The sequence below is a fragment of the Polypterus senegalus genome, chromosome 12 (genome assembly GCF_016835505.1).
Source record: "Polypterus senegalus isolate Bchr_013 chromosome 12, ASM1683550v1, whole genome shotgun sequence".
Classification (NCBI taxonomy): Eukaryota; Metazoa; Chordata; class Cladistia; order Polypteriformes; family Polypteridae; genus Polypterus; species Polypterus senegalus.
In genome coordinates this window covers 101,233,152-101,251,232 of record NC_053165.1, presented here as the reverse complement: position 1 = coordinate 101,251,232, position 18,081 = coordinate 101,233,152, and the positions used below count along the sequence as shown (strand labels likewise).

General features: G+C 36.8%; 1 protein-coding gene across 2 annotated transcripts in view; it reads right to left on the bottom strand.

Moving 5' to 3' along the window:
- man2a2 (mannosidase, alpha, class 2A, member 2) overlaps nucleotides 1–14,385 on the bottom strand; it is a 58,081-nt gene extending 43,696 nt beyond the window's left edge. Inside the window, exons 1-4 of one of the 2 annotated variants that reach the window (XM_039773042.1) lie at nucleotides 13,309–14,385; nucleotides 10,364–10,518; nucleotides 4,803–5,087; nucleotides 529–673 (exon numbers count right to left, since the gene is read on the bottom strand). In XM_039773042.1, the coding sequence (XP_039628976.1) occupies nucleotides 529–673; nucleotides 4,803–5,087; nucleotides 10,364–10,495 (562 nt within the window). In that variant the 5' untranslated portion in view covers nucleotides 10,496–10,518; nucleotides 13,309–14,385. The remainder of the gene's footprint in view (nucleotides 1–528; nucleotides 674–4,802; nucleotides 5,088–10,363; nucleotides 10,519–13,308) is intronic. The other variant, XM_039773043.1, reaches the window with a different exon arrangement.
- Between the last annotated feature and the right edge of the window lie 3,696 nt (nucleotides 14,386–18,081).

The window sequence follows — 18,081 nt, the reverse complement described above, 5'->3', positions numbered from 1 at the left end:
TTCATTACCTGCTCTTTTCTGGTTATAACTGGTTGGATGGTAGCTTTGTTAGGTTGGACAACATTGTTGTACAGTGGTTTATATAGCTGCTTCACAGATTAGGAGTCCTGTTGCCTTTATGGATTATGCATGCATGTCTGGAAGATTGCTCTTGTTAGTTCCACATAAAGTTTTGTGCTTTAGGTTAAAAGTGACTCTAAATTAACCCAGTAGCAGAAAGTGATTGAGTGTGCATGGATTGATATGCCATTTCAGCCATACACCAAATACTACTGTAAAACCCAAAAAATATTTTAAGGGTATGAAGCATTCCTTTCCTTATTTACCCTTATAAAAAATAAGCCCAAAAACTTAATAGAAGACGATATTATAACTCCGATAAATCAATTCTTAAGACTAAAAGGTTTAAAACGTTTTAGTCATAGTGAGATTATCTGCCAGGAATCTCTAGAAATCAACCTTAACATAGTAAATGCCATACAACATTAAATTCCGGCAGACATGTTCTCTACAATACTATTTACTCACCTGGATCATTGTGGGAGTGTGGCAAAACAAAAATCTGCAGTGGTTCATTGTCCCATTCATTAGTATTATAAGTGATATCAAATCCCTGCTTCCAAACACCTCCATCCATATTGTCAAATTTAAGTATTGAATATATATTCAGCATCTGGACAAAACACAAAAGAGAATGCTCAATACTTCACATACCAAACATAAGACAGATCCCATTTCCCAGAGAATGGAATTCAATCTGTAAATTAATATATGAATGTGGAATTCAGCCCAAACTAATTCCCATTCTCAAACTGATCTACATACGAAAGCAAAGATGGCTTTTAATCCTGAAAATTTTTTTTGTACATTGCTGTCTTTGCAACGTACAGTAGCTGAGAATAATCATCAGCTAGTACCTACAGGGAACGATGTAGGACAAAAAGGGAATGGCATTTTAAACTTTACTTAGGGTCTTACCTGTCTACAGGTAAAACAAAATGGATATTATAGAAATAAAACTGTACCTGAAAAAAACATTATATAGGAGAGGAGTGCCACAGCTTAAGGAATTATGAAATGTATGCAAAGCTAACTAAACTGACTTAAGGCTAAAAAAAATAATTCTGCTGCTATTATGTTAGCACATCTTTAAATGTGTTATATTCTTAAATGTCAACACAATTTTCTTGATATCACACTACTTGCACAGTCACAAGAACTGTCCAAGCTACTATCCACAGGGCATGCCAGTTGGCGCAAAGTGTAACCTAGGAATATATAGATCATAGGCAAAAATAAATGTGAAAATTAGGAAAATTGTTTGAAATGAAAAATGTAAAAACAAATCACAACTGCATTTAGCCCTGTGCCATTAATGTATGTTTAACGTTGGTCTGAAAAGATCATTCATTCATGTACTCAAATTTGAAAATTCAGTATAAACAAAAAATGAACACACTATATTTTTATTTTTCTAATAACAACAACATAGTTTGATCCAGGGTAGTTGTATTTTCTGCTCCCATACCTTTCTATCATACTATCATGTACACTTCAACAGAGTTACAACTTATGAATTGCTGTGTGGTATTGTTAAAGGTGTTGGGAGAAACTGAATCCAATGCCATGGTTGTTGGAAGTGGTTGCATCAAAGATATAATGGTGTAAACGGTAGTCTGTTGGCGACAAGTGTGACCTCTGTTTCAAGAAAATGTGTAATGTAGTACGCTAAACATAAATTTAGATATCAGCAATGTAGTTGTGTTAGACAAAGTACAGAGATTCTACTACTTTGGTGACATGTTGAGTGCAGTTGGATATTCAGGCACAGCAGTGACAGCAAAAGTGAGAGGTGCATGAAAGAAATTCTGGGACATGTCCCCATTTCTATTTCTGTAGAAGACGTTTTGGCATTTAAGGGAAAATTTTATGAAAGATGAGTTAGGACTGGTATGCTCAATGGGAGTGAGATGAGGCTTGGTGATGGTGGTACATGAAGGAAACTGGAAGAACCAGAAATAAGAATGATAATGTGGATGTGTGAGCATTATCAACTGAGAAGAAGTTAAATTGAAAAGTTGAGGACTAGAAAGACTGTAAAAAAAAAGTTTTATGGGCAACTAGCTAGTCTGTGTAAACATGAAATGATCATAAAATCCGTGAAAATAATAACTTAAAAAAATGGAATGTGACGCTACTAGTGTATATGTACACTCATATTTACCCTGCAATGAGCTGGCACCCCATCCTAGGATTGTTCCTGCCTCATGACTGATGCTTGTTTGATGCTTGCTGGGACTGGCACAATGCTGGGTGGATGAATGGATGGCTGGAAGACTTAAACATGTATAATGAAGATTTTTCAATGTTCCTTAAAGGTTTTAAGGAATCTGCGTTCTAAGCTTACAGCTGGTTTTACATTTATTACAGACACTTATTGTGCGCCTATTGGTAATGTGGAGAACAGGACAAGACAGGATTTAGAGGTTGGTATGTTTGACAGAGGCAGTACTGCTACAATAAATTATTCCATCTAGGATCGTGCCCATTTCAGCAAGCATCGTCCGCAAGGCAGGAACAAACCTTGGACATGGTGCCAGCTCATCGATACTGTGCCACCATATCCCTGCATGTTTAATACATACTTTAATGCATTTCACCATGAAAATGATATACATCTTAGTATTCTAAAATATTCAGAGAGCAATAATATTATGAAGGTAATGTGTTATTTGTGGCATGCTCCTGTCAGCATAAGAGGAAGCCCATTTAAGAAGCACGTTGGGATTAATGACTGGGTAAGGGAACACTTACAATACAAAGTATTTAACGCTTTACTTCAGTTACGATGGGGTATGAGAAACTCTAGTAAATTAAACATTGATATTAACATGAAGTTTATGATATTCTACTTTAATGACAAAATTAACTACGAGATTGAAGTACAAAGTTCAAGATTAAAGTAGAAATTTCGAGAGAAAAGTCGACATTTTGACTTTAATCTCGAAATGGACCTCTTTCTTGAGACGCTGGGCTGTGGCATTGACTTTGATGTATGACTACTACTTTTTAAATTATTTCAGGCATTGTGCAACTTTCTGAATTTGAACCTTTGACTGTCTCCGCCATGTTGTACGACTCCCACAATTTCCTTCTGTTGCTTATACCACTGCTTAGGCCAACAAATAATACATTTTTCCGCCTACACTTCACTGAGCAGGACCTCCATTTTGCATTTGCTGATTTTTTTATTTTCTACATGTGCTTTAGCCATTGTCTTTTAACAAAACACTGAACAGAAGGGGCTGTTTATATTGATTTTCATATTCAAATAGGTGTAATTCTGGGAAGAGTCGGGGTGGAGCTTCTGGAGCATGTGCGTTAAAATTTATGTTTACTGAGATTTATACAGGGAAAGTCATTAGAACTTTGCCTGCGGACAGTTTTATGCATCTTAATTTTTTGTGTATACACATATTACTAGTTTTGTCTGTAACTCTATATTTTAGTGTAAATTCTACACAAGGCCCTTGGAAATTCTTTGCATATTCTCATGAGGTTTTGTTTTAGATCAACGCACATCTTAACAGATAAGATGGAGAACTGTGTGATATGCAATGACTCATGAATTTTACAAGTTAACTTGACACACCAGTTTATTGGAAAACCTAATAAAGAAAGAAAACATGCAGCTAGGTGAGCAAGTAACACAAAAATAAATCATACAACAACAAAAAAAAAAAGCTATTTTTCCAGAGACTGGAAGAAAGTATTCTTCTAAATTGGGGTCCACGTTACAGTATGCTTCAAAATTATGTTAGAAAAGAAACATATGCCTGGTACTTTCTACATGTACGTCAGAGTAGTTCAGGAATTAAGTATATGCTTAATTTTTTTATGCATTTTTAAACTTAACAGTCTTTAAAATAAGATGTGCATGGTGAGACTATACCATCAAGTATACAAACTATAAAAGGAACTCTTTAAAAAAAGTGAAAGGAAAATGCGATCAATAAGTGTGTACTTCTTAGTTGTATCCTGTGTCAACACAAAACTTCTTAACAGAGATTTTGAATTTTAAAAATAAGCTTTCAAAAGACAGAGTAAGAAACAGATCTATTCATGCACTATCCTCAAGCAGGGTAAAATGAATCCAGGTAAAGCCCTGAAATCGTAAATTATTTAACAAAATTGCAGGCCTTAACCAAATCTGTATGCCATGATGTTCCTCTTGACGTTTTTTAATAAACAATGCTAACTGCCAATAGACACTTTTCAGATTAGGGTTATTTAATTTAATGACACTAATTTGACTGCCTTCGTGAAGTGACTTTACACTGTAAGATAGCTGCCTTTGGGATGCAACAGATGGAGGAAGAAGCAATTTTGAACAAAAACGCGGACACAACTCCTCATTCCATTCTTTATTCCCACCATCATATTTGTACCACTCTGACTGCATACCTAAGTAGATGCATTCTGCTCAATAAAATACCAAATTTATGCATTGATCCCTAGAAATTTCATTCATCCATCCACTCATTTTCTAACCTGCTTATTGTTCAGAGTGACAGAGACATGGAGCCCAGCACAGCAGCACTGGGCACAAGGTTGGTTCTCTACTGATTTGGAAACAAAATTACAATGAAAACTTCAAACAAAGCAGTTGCCCTTACAATACTAACGGACTAAACTATTAATTATTTACCATAACACTGTCAAAACAAATGAAATGAGTAAACCTAAGACTTTATACTAAACCATAAAGATTATAAACAGGGGATTTATTAATCTTGACCAACCTTTAAATCACTTTGTTCCTCATGGCTCCCAAGGGCAAACTGGCAGTCTTGTGGCATGACAGAAAGGAAGCTGGAACGTATATCAAAGGGAATAATCCAGGATCCATTATTATTTCGAAATGGCAGCTGCCCACCAGTTGCACCTGCACCTACTGCTCCTCCTCCTCCTCCTCCATTCTCTGTGAGTTCCAACACTGAATCTTTGATATGGCTGATGATCTGATGGTTTTCCTCCAATAGTTGTTCTAATTGTTCAATGCGATTCTGTAGCACTGAAATTTGGCTCTGAAAACAATACAGACAAATCAAATTCCAAGAACTTTAGTTTTTAGCTAAATTAGTTTATTTCAGGTTATTCCACCCTAAACACTCTTAATTCACTTAAGACTTTAAATCATAAAATATTTATGGTTCATTAATAAAAGAAGCTCACTTTTGATCTCTTAATTACTAACTACTTGTACAATATATTGTACATACTGTATGATACTAGAATAATTATCTAACTGATCAATAGTCTGCAGCAAGAAAGCAGACAGGCTCCAAAATTTTTTTTTGCCTTGCAACACTTGATAATAAAGTGAAACTCTCACTGCACGATACAAGTAGAGTGGTTTTCCTACAATTTCATTACTGCCGGACTCCTGTAGAGCGATACAGTAAAAGTCTACGATATACCAACCAGCCTTAAAAGACAGCACTGCATATCTGTATCATTTGAACCATGAGAAAAATGACAGAAAAAAAGCAACCCCTCCAGTCCTCCACCCCTAAACAGTTTCCAAAAGTTTAAAAACGATTTCAAGCTGGTGTCATAATAATACATTTTATTTAAAAGTGATTTTCAAAATAAACAGGGACATTGTACATAAAAAAATACAAGGACACCATACATAAAAAAAAATACAAAAATTAACATTAAACAATTCCAGTTAAACATTCATAATTTAGCAGAACTAACAAAAAACAATGCAAAAATCTACATTTAAATTTAGTTTTAAAAACAAAGTGTAGTACAAGTATAAAGCTCCAGAGTCAGGGCATTCCACGACCCTGGACCCGCTACGTTAAAAGCTGTGTCACCCATAGCATGGAATCTGCACAGAGAAATGGGCAGCACAATGAAGTCTGCTGAACGATGTGAGCGTGATGGCGTATATGGACTCAGTAAAGAAAACAGATAAGGTGGGGTTACACCATAAAGAGCCTTAAAAGCAAAGAGGCGAAGTTTACTTTAAATACAGAACAGGATAGGCAGACAATGTCATTTTCAAAGTGTAGGAGTAACATGCACCCAATGTTTTAAATGTGTTAGGACCCATGCTACTGAATTTTGCACAAATTATACTCTGCTTAGGCTCTGAGCAGAGACACCAAATAAAACCATTTTGCAATAACAAGTCGTGAAGTGACAAAAGCAAGAACCAGGGTTTCAGTTTCATTACCAGAAAGAGAAGGATGCAGCCTTAAGATTTGCTTAAAATCAAAAAGGCTACCTTAGTGATATTATTGATATGTGGTTCAAAAGAAAGTGAATAACGCCAAGATTTTTAACTTATTCAGAAAAAGATCTAATAAAACCTGAGATTTCCATGAGAAAAAATGGCCATTTCCGTAAGAGATGAAATAATTTTGGCCTCTGTTGTTTCACTATTTAGTTTAAGAAAATTTGCCGTGAACCAAAAAGGCAACCAATGCAGGAGGTGGTAATGCATGTGTGAGTCCTGTACGTAGACAGACCTGAGTTATCATCAATATAACAGTGAAACTGTAAATCATGCTGTTTAATAACAGCACCAAGAGGAAGCATATATATATATTAAATTGAAAAGTGCCAAGAACTGAACCCTGAGGGACACCATGTGACAGATAAGACTTGTCAGACCTAAACCCACCAATAGCAACAAGTGCCTGTCAGTCATCCATGGCTTGTGTTCATGTTGGTATTCTTTTTATTATTTAGAAAGCATTGAATTATAAGTTGCAAATGACAACAGATGGTCAACGAGCTAAACTGGTGGCATTTTTGCTTAGCTGCTTTTAGTAAAACGGTGTGGTACGGAGCTAATGGGAGTTGGGCATATTTTAATTTGTTAATTCTGACTGAAAAGTAAAATATAGGCTAACTATCTATAAACAAGACGTAGAATAACTACTTAAATGATACATTCCCAAAAAAAAAAAAAAAATAGAAAGCAAGAAAGAATGTTCTAATAAAAAATAGTGATTGGAACAAAACTCTGCAGCTACAGTGGCTGAAAGCACCAGAGCTAACTTCTTTTGTGGTTGTACCTAAATCAATGTTTTGAGTGCATAACATGATTCACATGAAGAGAGCTCCAAACTACACAAAGATCACTGGTACAAATCAGATATACAGGGGGAGTCAAAATTATGTTAACATTTGAATGGTGGAAACAATTTATTGACAAAACATACTTCATATATGCAAGCTGATTTACAAGAATGTCTCAACCTGTTAGCCATCATGTTCAACACATGTACCATATGTGGCGCATAAACTGTCCACAAAAATTGTATAAGTATATACATAGCAGTAGCATTAGTGTTAACATAATTTTGGCTCACCCTGTATATACTGTATCTTGTTTTTCCTCAGTAAATGGGGTAAATATTACACATTTTCAAACATTTAAATTAAACGGTGCTTTACTGACCTAGTTCGCTTGATCACATACAAACACTCAGCCAATACAAGAAAATAGTTAAATCAGTGTTATTTAGTCACTGAAAGAAAAACTGGAAAGGGAAGCTTAATATTATTTTTTCCTTTACCTTACAAGGTACCTTTCTATAGCATTTACTTCAAGTAAAAAGCCATATAGAAGTTGATTAAACAGATTTTTTTTCACAACTGGGGCACACGTAGAGTACATCTACCACGTGAACAGACTAGGTTATCTTAAACTTTCAAATGGATAAGCCTGCATGACGGCACATTTTCAGGGACTTTAAAATGAGTTTACTCAGCGGAGTCAGAGAATAACCTTTATTGTGTATACATTATATACTTCTCTTGACAATAACAAGAGTAAAATTTAAATAACTTGTAACCTTTTTAAAAATAGTACAGTATAGACTGGATTACAACAGGCATGCCATCTCCAATGGAAGCTGGCCTTTGAGCTCTGTTCTTCCAATAACTGATTTGAATTGAATGTTTAAGTTATTAAGAATGCTGATATGCCCAGAAATACAATCCAGGTATTTTAAAATTCCAAGAACAAAACTTAAAAATGGTGAGGTGGCCTTCTGCTGTTGGGCACCTAAAATCTGGAATAGCCTGCCAATAGGAATTCGCCAGGCTAATACAGTGGAACACTTTAAAAAAACTGCTGAAAACACATTACTTTAACATGGCCTTCTCATAACTTCACTGTAATTTAATCCTGATACTCTGTAGATCCAACTCATTATAATAACTATTCATGGTGGTTCTAAAATCTGTACTAACCCCTACTCTCTCTTCTGTTTCCTTTTCCGGTATCATCTGGTGGTGGCACATCTACTCAAAGCACCGTGATGTTCCAACAATGATGGATGGATTAAAAGCCAGAAGTCTGTATGACCATCAACATCAAGTGACTCCGCAAGAACCCTAACTACAAAGAGGACTGTTTCATTTATGTTAGGTAGAATGCCCAGAGGGGACTGGGTGGTCTCGTGGCCTGGAACCCCTGCAGATTTTATTTTTTTTCTTCAGCCGTCTGGACTTTTTTTTTTTCTGTTTTTTCTGTCCACCCTGGCCATCAGACCTTATTCCTTTTCTATGTTAACTAATGTGGTCTTATTTTAATTTCTTGTCTTTTATTTTTCTTTTCTTTATTATGTAAAGCACTTTGAGCTACTTTTTGTATGAAAATGTACTATATAAATAAATGTTGTTGTTGTTGTAAAACTGCACTGAGTGTTGTACTACACACATCAAAATACTGAAATTAATTTTTTTCTACTATATCAATATCAATTAGTCAAACTCAGAACAGAGATGTTACATTGAATATGAGCTTATGGTTGTTATTAGACAAATATTTTTTTTTTGGTCCTTGCTGCCGTTATTTTATGGCATTACAATGACTTTGAAATTGGATCATAAACTTAAAATTTGGAAAATCTGAGCAAGAGGGGTGGTCCTCTACTGCGTAACTTTCTTATTTCCATTAGAAAGGATTGTGTAGGTGAGTCTTTGCCAGAATCTCGAAATCAAGCTGCTACCACGTTGGTAAGGCAGAATCAGCATGAGTCAAACACATGGAAAAGAAAGTTCTTAGTCCAACAAAGTTCCTTTTTAAAGAGTTTAGTGAAAATTCAAAGCAAAACATTTCACACAAAAATAGATAAAAAGGTTGTTACACACCCAGGCAAAAAAAGGAAAAATGTTTCTTCTACATATTGATTTTTTCCTGTTAACCTTTAGTTGCTTTCTATACTTAAAGGTTGTGTTTTTTTTCTATGGGACTTATATATGATTTACTTAATATCTTTCCACTGTGGCTCAATTTGAGAAATCCATGATCACAAATTTAGGTGATCATCACTTTAAAACTTGATAGCTATGTGAACGCAGTGGTAAAATCTTGCTTTTTCCAGTTAAGGCAGCTGTCAAAAATCAAGGCTGTTTTGTCTAAACGTAATCTTGAAACAGTGATACATGCTTTTAGAACATCTCATCTAGATTACTGCAATGCACTTTTTTTCGGAATTAGCCAGGCCTCCATTGCTCGCCTACAGCTGGTGCAAAATGGCACTGCTCAATTTTTAAATAGATAGATAGATAGATAGATAGATAGATACTTTATCAATCTCCAAGGGGAAATTCAGATACTCCAGCAGCAGCACACTGATAAAAACAATATTAATTAAAGAGTGATAAAAACGCAATGCAAGTTAAAAAATTCAAGGAGGAGAGTGTGAGGCAGGTATAACAGTTTATCTTCTGCACGATCACCACCAACTATTTCAGCACAGTCTATTGATACGCATTTAACCAATTTGCCGTGTAACCATTCAACATTTTTGGACACATTTAACCAATTTTCTGTGTAACTGATCAACATTTTTGGCGTTAATTCATTTGACTTCCTCGTTTCTCTGTGCTAGGATTGTGCATGTACTCATTTTTTATGTTGATAACCCTTCGTGTGGTGAAATTCCCCAATAAGATTTGGGCATAATACTTTATTTGGTATCTTAAAGCAAGGAAAACATTAACATGTATAAAAGCTGAGAGTGCAGGAAGTGTGTCTGACAAAAGCATTCACACAAATGAGAGGTGAGGTCTTGTATGAAAATGTTTGAGAGGAGGGTGTGACTTGAAAAAATGTCAAGGCAAAAGTCTTGTCTCCTGGAACTTAAAAAAAATCTCTCTTCCAAAAAGTCTTGTTGCGTCAAAGGATTTTTTTATAAAATAAAGAGATATATTAATTAATTTATACGTTAATGTTAATACACTTTTGTAAATGGAATGCCACTTTGCAACAAGCTGTTTGCAAGCAAATAAAAACACGGCTCAAATTCAGCTAAACATTGCGTTGCCTTACCCGAGGGAAGTTTCCAGCATTCTGCCTCCGAGCAGGATCGTGCTGAACTCTGTCCAACATCAGATACAATGAAAACACTGCCACACAAAATATGGCTCCACCACAAACAGTCACCTGCTTCTTCAATTTCATCCTGAAGTTCAGCAAACACAGAGCTATAAGGAAAGCAGACGAAAAGCTAAAAGGTTAAGAGAAAAAGAAAACAAATAAATAGCAAAAAATAAACTGAATTTTTAAAGGTGATACATAGTACTTAGAATAAAGAATACATGGTATAGAGAAGACAGAAAAGAAATTTTGATAATATTTGGAAACAATAATACAAGTTTGATGAAAAAATAAAGCAATTAATTCACAAATCCATCCCCCCATTTCCTATCTTGATTGTCCATGCATTTAATTAAGTCTTCAAAAGCACATATAGCCCTGACACTGCAAATTAAAAATTTGCGACAAATTATTCAAAAATATTGGGTGTTCCACAAATACACACATTTCCTTAGAACCATCAATATAAATTTGATAAAAACAAAACTCTTTCATTCTAGTAACCGTCAAGATAATTATACAAATAAAACCTGGTTCAAAAAATGATCATTATTTGCCTCCGAAACATCTGTGTGACGGGACAATAAGACATAAGTTAAATGATCCTAGTACGACGATGCTGAAACATTTTAAGTGCTGTATATATGCGAGTGTTTTCAGGATAGCATTGGGGTACAATGGTTAACAATACAACATCGCAGATCTGGAGTCCGGAATTTAAATGCCAGTCTGAGTTTGAACACTCTTCCCATTTGTCTGCATGGGTTTTCCACCCACATGCCATTTGTGTGTTAGACTAAATGGCATCTCTAATTTGGAACAATGTGAGTGATTGTGAATGGATGCCTGGGATAGACTGGTGCCCAAACCAGTCTTGTTCCCAGAGTTACTGTACTATTTACAGGCCCCCCCCAAGACCTTAAACTATACGGTACACTAGGGTTAGAAACTGAATGGGTGGATGAGTAATTTTGAAGCCACACCACACAAAGCAAAATAAAAAGCATCAGCAATACAATAAATGTTTAAATAATGGTTTTAAAATCAACCAATGCAATACAGTTCAAACTTTAAGAGAAGATCGTTGCATGTTTCCCAATTTACTAACTAACTTAAAATATACAGCATATGCGTGATCATGTAAAGCAAGACGGATGAAATACATATCCCAAGTTTGGCCTCTTCAGCTGTATTCATTTACAGTCTTCAATAGTGCAGTAGAGAGAGCACTAGGCCAATATAGCAAGTCACTGACAACAAATTACCTTTAAAAGCTGTCTGAAATTAAAATTTCATTCACTAAACAAATGTGTTTTATTGGAAATACATAAAAAACATCTCTGTCGACATAAACAGAAGAAGGTGGTTATTCTAACTTTGGCAAAAAACAATCATGGTCATCTCCGCCTAAGTAGCTGAAAAACTGTATTTTTACTTTCTCTGTGCTAAAATATGTCAGTCAACCTGTTCAGTCCTGGAGGGGTAACTAGAGCATATCCCAGCTAGCATTGGGTGCAAGGCAGGAACAAACCCTGGACAGAGGGCCAGTCCATCACAGGGCAAACACACAAATACCCCAACCACCTACTGCCCATCCACCTAACCAACATGTCTTTGAAATGTGGGAGGAAACGCACAAAGACATGGGGGGACACGTGCAAACTCCACGTAGGGAGGACCCAGGATGCAAACACCGGTCACTTTACAGCTCTACCACTGTGCTGCCCCTGTGCTAAAATATACCACTGAAACATTCTGTAGTTTGAACATTTAATGAACAGGGCTAAACACATAATACTAGATCAACTTCATGACATAACATTCTCAAACTTGCTTAATCGAAATCAAGGTCACAGTCAACTCCCGGAGCCTGCTCCAATAGAACTGGACTGTAGCTCCTTTATATTTATTTTCTTTTTATAAAATAAGATTAATACAGTGTGCCAAATACCAAATTAAATTCTGAAATAAAAAGATGTCATCCTAAACTGGCAATGAGCTGACAGAAGTAACTAAAAAAAAATAACAAATGTAAAATTCATCCACCTTCAGCAAGATACTAAAATGAAATTATATGACTGCAGACTGGACAATATAAAGCAGACTATTTTTTTAAATGTTCTGCTAAAGCTGTGATATTGTGCATCACTCACAAATGTCTAAGGTGGGATCTGTTTGTATGCTCCTTCTCCACAAATGCCCCCCTTAGGTGTCATAATAGCTGTAATTGTGGTGTTCTTGTTTAGAAAAATGAATTGCCATTTTTGGATTTACATCCCATATTAACCAACCTGGCTTCAGAAAATGCTCACAGTACTTCTGACTTTTTGTTATCCACAATCAAATTCCACACATTAAAACTAATTAAAAAAAATAAAGTCGGATAGATAAAAACTTGGAGAACTGATGCCGGCTTTTGCAGCAGGTTCATGACAATGAATGTTCTGATTATATAACCTACAAGGTATTTTTAATCTTTCGATTATATGAGTTGGCTGAATACATAACAGGTTAAAGAATGAACTGTAAAACTGGAGTAAAATTGGTCTCCTTTTAATTTAAAATGAGGGCAAATATATCTTCCAAGAGTTTCACTACTATTGCAGTTAGCATACAAAAAAAGAAATCAACAGCAATAACACTATTTAGATAGACATGCCAGGACAGAACAACTCCTTTCATTTCGAACATGACAAGAATTATACATGAAGGGGTATAACAAAGGATGGAATAAGTACTAAAATAATGATGACGGTTGATTACTTACAAGTACTGGTAAAAAAAAAAGAAATTGAACCTACCATAAACACTACCTTAACCTATCAACAGTGCACAAGTCTGAAAATCACATCACAATTTTCTACATAATTTAAATCTTAAATAATTTGGCAAATTACCTTTATTGCAAGTTTAATTCATACACGCGGGTAAATAACAATCTCAACGTGTCCTTATTAAACACAAAAGTAACGGTATGAATCCAGAGGTCACTTTACGTGAAACTGTGGATGCTTGTACAGCAACTTCTTTATTACTAGCAGATGGCCGATTGAAGTATTATCTCCTTTCCATCTCAGGAGCCAAGCTGTTACAGGCTTCAGCGCACAGTCTAACCTCCAGAGGGAGAGCAGATCGCCTGCATAGTCAGTCCCACAAGTTTATTACACATTGTTCACTAAAAACGGCAGACAGCCGGCGACATAAATAAATCCCAGGATCAACGACTGACCCATATCAAAAATCAACACCATGCCTTGTCCTTTTTACCATACTAGTTCAGTGTTTCATGATTTCTTTGCTCCCGCGACGGGATGTTGTTGGAAATATACGTTTAGTTGTTGAACCTTGTGCAAAAGTGTGCGGTGGATTTGTTTTTTAATTCTTCTAAAAGTTCCAGGCCTTCGGATTCTCCAAATTCATATTAACACTTTTGATTCTCTCGTGACCTTCGCTATTCTGATGCTTTGTTATTTGTATTTTTTCTCTTGTTCAATCGGTCCACGCCCTTTAAATAGAAATATTAACAGTCTGTTTAAGCGATTTAAATGTATCTTGCATTACAGCCAAAACACGGGTTGCCGCTTCCATAAATCGTCTTGTGAAGTCGTCTTCTGGAGCTGGACACTGTTACATCGTGCACAACTATATACATATATATATATTATTTTCTGCAATGTGGAGGTTTCACCGATAATAAACCGTGCCTAACAGCTAGTGTTATAATAGTAGTTATCAGGTGTATTTCCCTTGTGATTTTCTTCACTAAAAGATGTCGCTTTTTAAAGAGATAATTGAAATATGACGGTAGTTAATATAATTCCTCTTCTCGTTCACAACAGCTTCTACCGAATTCAACCATGCAATGCACACGGCGACTTATTATGTACAGAATTCACGCGTCCTTTTTTCCAAGCGCTCCGTTTTCACCCCTTCAGAATCTCAATCCTACCGTTATGACGAATGGCCTTCTGGTATACTGAGGGGCAAACGCACGTTTACAAGGTATTGTGGGATATATTATGAGGGGCGTCAGCCAAAATAGACAAGCGTGGCTTATCTCTTATCACATGTGACGTTACAGTAAAGCTATTCGCGCTCTTTTCAATTAAAAAATTTTAGACCAGCTTTTTTGACCGCACTCGATACAAACATAACATAAATAAGGATTTGCCATTTATGGACATATCGAGCCCCCATAGCATAGTAAGTGCTGATAGCGACCGTGAGTCACTGCGAGACTGAACAATTGGTGCCAGAATTACCGTTCACAGACATAATAGGTCGAACCAGGTCAGGTCGATGTTTTCTAAGTGTTGTACTATCATGGATTAATGATATTTACTTTGGAATGATACGGAAGCGTGTTAGGGCCATGGAGAAAAAAAAAATACGGACTCGGTGAAGGAAAAAAAATGTTTACTTTGAGAAAAATCTCGACATGTCGACTTTATTCTTGACTTTTCCACTTTAAGCTCACCTTTATGTCGAGATTAAAGTCGACATTTCCACTTTAAACCCTTGGTTTTTCTCTCTCTAGTTTACCTTTGTCATGTCGTAAACTTCATCTTGAAATCAATGTTTAATTTACTATATTTTCTCAAGCCCCGTCATAACTAATGTAGTCCATTAAATGCTTTTGCATTAAGTGTTCCCTGGTCAAGTTGTGAATCGCTACGTGCTTCTTAAAATAACTTCCTCCTGCACTGAGAGGAGAGCCCGCAGGCAGGGATCGCCACACAGAATACATTCACGTCATGATATTACTGCTCTCTGAAAATTTAGAATGGTAAGAGAAACACTTGGTATCATTTTCATGATGAAATGCATTCAACGCATGTATTAAACATGGGGAGGCACGGTGGCGTGGTGTTAGTGCTGCTCCCACTCAGTACAGGGGTCCCCAGGTGTACGTTCAATGTATAGAACATTTATGGCAGGCGTGACGAGGCTCCAAAATGCTAGGCGTATGAATGGGTATCGCACTGATTGTGTAAATTTTGGGTTCGTGAGCTGGTGGACGGAGACACAAACATAGAATACAATGGATCTTCTTCTGACCGGGCATTCTTTATTGTAGGAGTGATGTCTCTGTCAAACGTACAAAACACCCAGTTCCTATCCTTCCCTTTTCTTTCTCGAAATAACCAATCACCACACGAAACTTTACTTTTACTTTGTGAAAGTAAAACTAGCTATACACTTTTAAGAAACTCTGAAAAATCTTCGTTATGTATGTTTAACTAGCAAAATACCCGCGCTTCGCAGCGGAGAAGTAGTGTGTTAAAGAAGTTATGAAAAAGAAAAGGAAACATTTAAAAAAAAAACGTAACATGATTGTCAATGTAAGTGTTTTGTCACTGTTATGAGTGTTGCTGTCATATATATATATATATATATATATATATATATATATATATATATATATATATATACTGCTCAAAAGAATTAAAGGAACACTTTTTAATCAGAGTATAGCATAAAGTCAATGAAACTTATGGGATATTAATCTAGTCAGTTAAGTAGCAGAGGGGGTTGTTAATCAGTTTCAGCTGCTGTGGTGTTAATGAATTTAACAACAGATGCACTAGAGGGGCAACAATGAGATGACCCCCAAAACAGGAATGGTTTAACAGGTGGAGGCCACTGACATTTTTCCCTCCTCATCTTTTCTGACTGTTTCTTCACTAGTTTTGCATTTGGCTACAGTCAGTGTCACTACTGGTAGCATGAGGCGATACCTGGACCCTACTGAGGTTGCACAGGTAGTCCAACTTCTCCAGGATGGCACATCAATACGTGTCATTGCCAAAGGTTTGCTGTGTCTCCCTGCACAGTCTCAAGGGCATGGAGGAGATTCTAGGAGACAAGCAGTTACTCTAGGAGAGCTGGAGAGGGCCATAGAAGGTCCATAACCCATCAGCAGGACCAGTATCTGCTCCTTTGGGCAAGGAGGAACAGGATGAGCACTGCCAGAGCCCTACAAAATGACCTCCAGCAGGCCACTGGTGTGAATGTCTCTGACCAAACAACCAGAAAGACTTCATGAGGGTGACCCAAGGGCCCCATGTCCTCTAATGGGCCCTGAGCTCACTGCCCAGCAGCATGCAGCTCGATTGGCATTCGCCATAGAATACCAGAATTGGCAGATGCACCACTGGTGCCCTGTGCTTTTTACAGATGAGAGCAGGTTCACCCTGAGCACGTGACAGAAGTGAAAGGGTCTGGAGAAGCCATGGAGAACATTATGCTGCCTGTAACATCATTCAGCATGAGCAGTTTGGTGGTGGGTTAATGATTGTCTGGGGAGGCATATCCATGGAGGGTCACACAGACTGCTACAGGCTTGACAAAGGCACCTTGGCTGCCATTAGGTATCAGGATGAAATCCTTGGACCCATTGTCAGACCCTATGCTGGTACAGTGGCTCCTGGTGCACGACAATTCCTGGCCTCATGTGGTGAGAGTATGCAGGCAGTTCCTGGAGGATGAAGGAATTGATACCATTGACTGGCCACCACACTTTCCTGACCTAAATCCAATAGAACACCTCTGGGACATTATGTTTTGGTCCATCCAATGCCACCAGGTTGCACCTCAGACTGTCCAGGAGCTCAGTGATGCCCTGGTCCAGATCTGGGAGGAGATCCCCACAACACCATCTGTCATCTCATTAGAAGCATGCACCGATGTTGTCAGGCATGTATACAAGAACACAGGGGCCATACAAAGTGCTGCGTACAATTTTGAGTTGCTGCAATTAAATTTTGGTAAAATTGACTAGCCTGCCACATAATTTTTTCACTCTGATTTTTGGGGCGTCTTTGAATTCAGGGCTCTGTTGGTTGATCATTTTCATTTCCATCAAACGATGTGGCATCCTTTCGTTCCTAACACATTACCCAGTCTATATCAGTATAGATATCCAGGAGGATTTCTTTTTCCCATTGAGATCTGATGTGTTTTCAAAGTGTTCCTTTAATTTTTTTGAGCAGTTTATATACATACATATATACATATACATACATACATATATAGATGCTGCAGATGTTCTACCAGACGGTTGTGGCGAGTGCCCTCTTCTACGCGGTGGTGTGCTGGGGTGGTAGCATAAAGATGAAAGACGCCTCATGCCTGGACAAACTTGTTAAGAAGGCAGGCTCTATTGTAGGATTAAAGTTGGACAGTTTAACATCTGTGGCAGAGAGACGGGCACTAAGCAAACTCCTGTCAATCATGAATAATCCACTGCATCCACTTAACAGTGTCATCTCCAGACAGAGGAGTAGCTTCAGTGACAGACTTTTGTCACTGTCCTGCTCCACTGACAGACTGAGGAGATCGTTCCTCCCCACACTATGCGACTCTTCAATTCCACCCGGGGGAGTAAATGCTAACATTAATTTTATTTTAATTTTTTCCATTTTTTTTCATTTTTATTACTATTTAATTTAATATTGTTTCTTTGTATCAGTATACTGCTGCTGGATTATGTGAATTTCCCCTTGGGATTAATAAAGTATCTATCTATCTATCTATCTATCTATCTATCTATATATATATATATATATATATATATATATATATATATATATATATATATATATATACATACACATACATATCTTCATATCTATATACATATCTACATATACACATATATATATATACCT